The sequence below is a fragment of the Meleagris gallopavo genome, chromosome 16 (genome assembly GCF_000146605.3).
Source record: "Meleagris gallopavo isolate NT-WF06-2002-E0010 breed Aviagen turkey brand Nicholas breeding stock chromosome 16, Turkey_5.1, whole genome shotgun sequence".
Classification (NCBI taxonomy): Eukaryota; Metazoa; Chordata; class Aves; order Galliformes; family Phasianidae; genus Meleagris; species Meleagris gallopavo.
Window position 1 is genome coordinate 7672795 of NC_015026.2, and position 7227 is coordinate 7680021.

Genomic DNA, 7227 nt, shown 5'->3' on the forward strand with positions numbered 1-7227 from the left:
GGCAGTGCCTAAGCCTGGTAAGTACCCATTCCTTTCTCACCAGGTTTGCTTTGCTGTCTAAGAATCATAGAACAGAGTCATAGAAACATTAAGGTTGGGAGAGACCTGTGAGATCAAGTCCAACCAATAACTCGTTCCCACTGTGCCCACCAAAGTGTGTCTCTGTCACATCATGTTCTAATTTGTCAGATGGAGGCAAAACAAGACATTTTGCCCTCTCCCAAGAGTTTTGAGGATGAGATGCTCCAGCTTAAGGGCCAGACCTTTCAGGAACCTCGGAGAAAGAGAAGTCAGCGACATGGAAAAACAACCCATAAAACTGCCCTTACGCTGCGAGCGGTTCGTGGGCTGAGTTGAATTTATGATCGCTGCTGCTCACGGGGCTAGAACAAGCAGGAGAGCCAGTGATGGAGGCTCTGCTGCTTTAATGAATTTGTACTTTCCACTGCCACTTGCTCACTGATTTACAGTGAAGTGGGGAACCTCGAGATAAAAAAAAACCCAACACATCGAAAGGACGCCTCGTGTTTTGGTTTCTTTCTTCCCTCTCCCACCCCAGCTTGCCCTGTCAGGCCATTAATTCTAACAGAAAACACCGGCTCTGGTTTTTTCCCTCGAACCCCTCAGCTGTTGCAGGGAGACAGCTGCACCCTCTGGAACTAATTACAGCTGTCTGGGAGATTTAGCCCTCCCTCACAACAACTCCAATATTGCTGCTAATTTTTAACACGTACAGTTGGAAGATGTCATAATAGGCTGATATATGATCGAATCTTAAAAGTGCTACAGCGCAGCTGCTACCAGGCATCTGCTGGGATGAATATATTGATTTAAAAAATAATGCAAAGTATTTTTAGCCTCTCTGCCCTTCCCAGGGCTGAAGCCCTGCCTGGTGCGGGCAGCGATGGAGGGCACGTGCTCACTCAGGAGGCAATGGCACAGGGACACGTGGCTGCTTCACTTCTGCAGTGGAGCTGGCAATGGGATGCTCTTTTCCCTTGTCTTGCATCCCACTGTTGTTGTCATAGCAGAGTGGGTTTTCTGTCTCCTGGAGGAGGAGTGTCTGGTTTGCTTTATTCTAACCGTGTCACGCCTCTCATGGGATGATATTGCTCTGGTGTCTCCTCTTGGACCTCACCTGGGCTCTGCTGGATGCCTCCTCCGTGTAGCTGCAGCCACTGCTTCCCAGCAGGTCAGAGAGAGATCCAGTTGTGTTCACTTGGTAAATCCTGGGAAAGTGCTTGCAGCGAGGAATGGCCTCCCTGACCTTCCTGACTGCCTCTGAAACATGAGCACTGCTCATCCCTCTGGTATGAGCAGAGGGCATCAGTCTCCTTTTAACAAAGATAAAATCGAGCAGCTTCCTCATAAACTTTTTGAAGATGTTTCCCTGGAGCAGCAAGGCTCTGCATGCTGGCACTGTCCTACACTCAAAGGAGCCTCAGGGACCTTTGGATTCCTTCCACTACCCCAAAGGTCTTTGCATGAGCCCCAAAGTTGTAAAAAATAAATAAATAAATAAAAAGCAAAAAACCCACATTTTTTGTAAGGCAACTGCAGCCCATAGCAGTTCCTCATTCTGTGTGCATGGGTTGCAGCTGTGCAGATCACCAGGTGACGTTTGCAAACTGTGAGCTCTAGCTTGGTGGGTCCATGGTGTTCTTGCTCCCTGCATTAGGGAGGAGGGAGCATAGAGACTGCAAACTGAGACTTTGGAAATGAAGCACCCAGGTAGCTTATAAATAGTGGGGTAGCTTGTAAACTCTATGAGCCCTGAAACAAGGGGCTCCAGTGAGTATTAAATGCTGCAGTTTTTACATCAGTGAGCCTCAGGAGTCAAGACTGATGATGGTTACAAGCTTTCTGTGTTTCTCCCCTAGCCCCAGGAAGGTACAGGGAGGACGGGCAGTGGATGCTCTGCCTTGATGTCCTGGTGTTTTGTGCTCAGAGGTATTTCTGCTGCAGTTTCTCAGCTTTCACAGGCTGTGAGCAGCTCAGGATTTGCTGTGCATCCTGATGGAGGTGGGATATGGTGGGACAAATGGGCTGTTTGGGTCTGGGGGCTCACGGGGACCTCTCAGGTTTGTTTGGACTCTGAACAGAAGGGCTGGAAACACGCTCAGATAGAAAGGCAAACTTTCTGCCACAAAAATGCAGCTTCAGTTGTGTGTGGTTGCTTTAATGCTCACACGGTTCTAGTTTTACATGCCGATCCCTTTGATAGCAAACATTTTAATAGACAGAGAACATATGGGAAAAATCATACCAAATCAGATGATAGATATTGCTTAATTTGGGCAGGCAAGCCCAGTTAGGAGGGGCAAGGAGATTTTCATTCCAGAAGGGTTCTGGGTGGACCTTGGTGTAGGGGAAGGTACTTTAGGGTCCAAGCAGTACTGGGGCGTCTGAGCTCTGCCCAGGGCACTCAGACAAAGCCCCCAGTCTTCCACATTCTGCATCCCCAGCAAGAAAAAGGGAACATAGTTGCCTCTATTTGGTGCTATTTGCCAGGTTTCTGAGAGGAGCTGTCTGAGTGTTTTGCTTCCTGGAATGATGATAGCTCAGGATTAGAGCAGCTGCTTTTGCCCCTCTCTAGGCAGCCAGTGATGGTAGAATGAAGGTTTGGGGATGGTAGATGTGTTTTGTGAATTCAAGCAAGCAACCAAACACCACAGCTGTTAAACCTCCTATCTGTCTCAGACAGGAGCCTGCAGGCTAACTGAACCTGCATAAACCTTCCTGCTCCAACTATTAACAGGAAATTTTGTGCTCCTGAAAAGCAAACACTGTGGGAGTAACACTTCAGCCTCCATTTGACTTTTAGCAGCCTCAGAAAAAAGGTGTAAAAACAGCCATAGCAGTAACAGGGTGGACAGCTGCAGGATCCCTGAACCAGGGGTGCCACCACCTTCACCACCGTCATCCCTTTTCACCAGCCCCTATCAGTTGTTAGGTGAGGGCTGTCTCTGTGCAGCTCCAAATGCGCTGCTCTGGGCTACTTTGGGTCACTCCTTTTTGCCTGCAGGAGGGTGAAACTTGGGGGTATTTGCTCTGCTTTTGGCACAGCCAGGGGACGATCCATCAGCAGCAAGTGGAGAACAGCTGCATGCTAATGTGTTTTGTTAGCAGAATCATTTCTGTATTGCTCATCTGTGTGCCAATCAAGGCTTAAATTGAGATGTCAAGATGTGATTACGGCAGACCTCTTAATTGGTCTGTAGTTTTGTCAGCCGTCTGCAATCTCTCCTGTTTCCCATGTGAGTGTGTTACACAGGTGAGTGCTAATGGCCAATGTACAGGAGTCATCCCTAATTATTTTAGCAGTAGGAGCTGACTTTATGGCGTCCCGAGGTGCAGCCCGGGAGCGAGCAGCTGCGTGAGTGCAGTGCCCTGCTCAGTAGCAGGGTTTGTATTTTAGTAGTGAAGCAAAGCAGGTTTAAATGAGCACTGACACGACTTTGACATTTTTATACTGTGGGTTATTTTATGAACTTATCCAGTGAATGCGGCGATGCACTCTGCAAACAGGGACCCCGATGCTGAAGGACTGGGGTGTTACTCCTTCCCTTGTCAGCATGCCCTACATCAAGCGGGACACAGCTCCTGCACCAGGCGGCATGGTTAGCCTCCAAACGTGTTTCGCGAGGCTGATGAATGCTTCTTTCTGCACTACCTTAAAATCTCCTTTTCTGTCAACTCCCAGGGCGGCCAGAAAACAGATGCGCTCAGAGCCCTGCTAATAAGCGGTGGAGCAAAGGGAGCAGCCGTTCGCTGGGGCAGAGGGACATGGGGGAGTGTGTGTACCCACAGGTGTCCCAGCAGAAATACCTCATAGGTGCTTTCGGGAAAGAAGAAGAAACTGTATTGGTGTTTTATTATTATTTTTCTTTCAACTTGGTCATAGAGAGGGGTGTGGAGCATAGTGTGATGCTGGATTATGCACACGGTGATGGTGTGTGAAGGCTTTTCTTTCCCATGCATCATCCCCAAGTAGCATTCCAGAGAGCCAGCGGGATCCAGCACTGGCATCACTGATGGTGGTGGCCGGGAAGTTACATAAATGCGGATCCAATCCATCACCCACAGCGCCTGTGCCCAGCCCCTCCTACCACCCTCTGCTTTGTTTCCCTGCAGGTGGATCCGAGGGGAACATTACAAGTACAAATTCAGCCGGCCTGGAGGAGCGCATGCTGCAGAAGGCAAATGGTGGATTCGGAAGAGGATCGGCCCCTACTTCCCCCCTGTCAACCTCCAGGGCCTGAGGAAGTTTTATGAAGACAGAAATTGGCCGTACCCGGTGCGGGACTGATGGAGGGAAGTGAGACAGGTCCAGAGTGACCAGCTGGGAGAGCCGTCAACTCCCTTATAAATCACACTTCTTCCCTATCTCTGTATTTTTTTTACATATCCTTGTTTACACATATTTTACAGGAGGTTTCCAGACAACCTATCCACCTGCTGCTGTGGTCTGGTTTTTCTCATCTTTCTCTTCCTTTCTGTTTGTCTTTCTCCTCGTGGCCTTGCCTGATGATTGATTTCTTTTGTCAGGCTGCTCCATTAGAAAATCATCAGCTCTAGAGTCAGGAAAAAGATGAACAAATACTAAGTCAAGTTAATAGTCCAATTTGACACATTTCAGATTTGCAACAAGCATTTGTGAAGTGGATTTTAATACTTCTGCTGATGCTGGAATTTCACTTTATTGCCAGACAGACCCAAAATGGACAAAAATTATCAAATGTATGTTAGGGGGAAAGGTTAGGTAAAAGTAAAGCCTCCCTCCCCTTTCTCAGTGCTGTCTACTTTACAAAAAGCTCTCAGGGCCACACTCAAGACTCATACAGATGTAAATCTGTGCATTTTAAGACACTTCTTGCACTGATGGGGATTTCAGTGTGAATGTAGACAGTAAAGCAGCTAGAGGAGCAGTTCCCTTTACAGTGCACCTCGCTTAGAGGAAGCACTGGGCTAGCACAGGGCACTTCACCATCGCATCCTCCCTCATCCTACCCTGTCCCCATCCCTGTCCCATCCTAATCCATGTTCATTCTCATCCCATCTGAAAATATCCTATCCCTTTCCCATCCCATTTCAAACCATCCAGTCACAGTTTCCACACGTGCTGTTGGCACAGAGCTCACACCAGCCTCAGGCAATTCACTGAGCCATTAAAGCTGCTTTCTTCCAGATATTCCTGTCCTTGGGAAGGTCCTGCTCAGCACCCCCTGATCACAAGGCAGCAATCTGCAACTGGAGCCACAGATTCTGCAGCCCAGAGGGAACCGTCCTGGGCTGGGAGAATCCTGTGTGGGACAGATGGGGCGATCCTGCATTCCCCATTCTTTGTTCCTGAGCGTGCCCTCCTCCTGCTTTGTGTTTAATGTCACCCCCAATGGTTTGACCATGTGGGTGCAACTCGGTGAGCCCACACCAGGGACGTGGGGGGAAGATGGGAAGGAGCAGAGCGCAAACAGCTGGAAGCGACGGGTTGTGGCAATAATTGCTTTCTTGTTAGCACGTTTTGCTGCAGACACTTCTTCTCAAGGGAAAAAAAAAGTTCAAAGTGACGTGCGCAACGCATAAAATCTCTAGCCTCGGGATTGCCTGCAGAAAAACCACAGGTCTGCTGAGAAACCCAAAATAGCTCCATGCTGTGTGGGCTCCGTGAGTCAGCGGCTCTGCCCCGGGACAAGCACAGCCCTGTGCAGCCCGCAGCGCCCGGCCGGGCCCAGGCTGGCTGTGAGACAGGGCCTGCTTTTAGGAGGCGGCTGGAGTCGCTGAGTCTGCCGCCAGCACCGCCGCGCTCAAACGGGTTTTGTTTGAGTAGGTCCCGGCCTGGCAGCACGGCCGCGCTGGGCTGCTTTTCCTGTTTGCTTAGCTCGGGGCTTCATAACGGGCCCTTTCTCTCCTTCTGGGCGCTGACGGAGCTCGGGGCCTGGCTCTGTTGTGCTCGGGGAGCAGCCTGTGGCCTGCATGGCCTGTGTGCCTGGAGCTGCACAGCCTGTGCCTTTGGGTCGAGGTTGTGGCAGGACACAAAGAGGCTTTCAGCCACCCGGCTCGGGTCAGCACAAGCCACGGGCGAGGGGATGAGCGTGGCTCTGAAATAGATCGGTGCTCATATGGCCAACATGAAGGCCGTGTGGGGACTGATGGCGGCTTTGTCCCTGCGTTGTCCCATGAGCTCATTTGATCCAGACCAGTCTGTCCCCTCCCTACACAAGAAACTCAGCATTGTGGCCAAGTGCAGTTTGGAAGGAAAAACATCAGAAAAGAAACCTGCAGGCAAGCCTGACCCACATGCCAGGACAGGGCAGGGGGGTGGCTGCACAGGTTGTGGCCACAGGCTCACTGCATCACACACGCATTTCTACCCACTGTTGGACCACGTGTACTGAACGGGCACTACCCAGCTCATAGATCTGAAAAAGGTCTGAAGAAAGCAGCACAGGAAACCTCACTCATCTTTACTTTTTACCTAACAGTGTTAAAAATTGAAGCAGTGTCTTGTGGTGTGCCCAGACATGCCTTGCTGAGCCCCAGAACCAACAGTGACTGAAATGGCGAGGCTGTGAGGACAGCTCATGCTGTAGGGACACCGCATGCTCCCACCTCCCTGTGTCGCCAAGGGGAGCACAACACTGCAGCAGGTCCCACCCCACCCAGCAGTCCCTTGCAGCTGGCACTGGTCAGGGTTATGACTGGAGGTGCACAGCCCATTGCTCAGTGCTTGGAGCCACGTATAGTGCTTTCTAAACAGTAAATAATGTTTATGACTCAGTTGTGTTTTCCTAAATATTTGCCTGATTTCACTTCAAACCTGATTTTCCTCTGCAAACAATAGGGAGAACATTTTGTTTGGATTACTGTGCAGAAAGACAGGTGAGTGCTGAGATGCCATGTATCACTCTCAGCATCACCCCCACCCTCCCGTACAGCAACAGGGCTGAGGGCAGTGATGCGCACTGCATTTGCTGAGGTCAGGGTGATGGAGGATGTTTCGCATCCCTCAGTGCCTGCTGTAGCTAATGGCCATCCAGAAAGCACTGAGCTTTTTGCCTGGGGACTGCCAGCACAGCAGAGCTTCCTGTGTAGCATCCCTGAGCCCTGTGCAAGCACAGGAGCTGCCTGCACTACCTCCCTGCCAGGTGTTATTTGAAGCATTTCACCTTTTGTTTTCCTAGCTCTCACATGGCTTAAATTGAGCACTGGGGCTGGATGCTTAGGGAA

The 7227-nt window shown here is 50.3% G+C and overlaps 1 protein-coding gene across 1 annotated transcript in view; it reads left to right on the forward strand.

Annotated features, from left to right (window-relative positions):
- LMF1 (lipase maturation factor 1) overlaps nucleotides 1-5189 on the forward strand; it is a 63699-nt gene extending 58510 nt beyond the window's left edge. The window contains exon 7 of the mRNA XM_010719542.3: nucleotides 4135-5189. Coding sequence (XP_010717844.3) covers nucleotides 4135-4309 — 175 coding nt within the window. The 3' untranslated portion in view covers nucleotides 4310-5189. The remainder of the gene's footprint in view (nucleotides 1-4134) is intronic.
- The last annotated feature ends 2038 nt before the right edge of the window (nucleotides 5190-7227 follow it).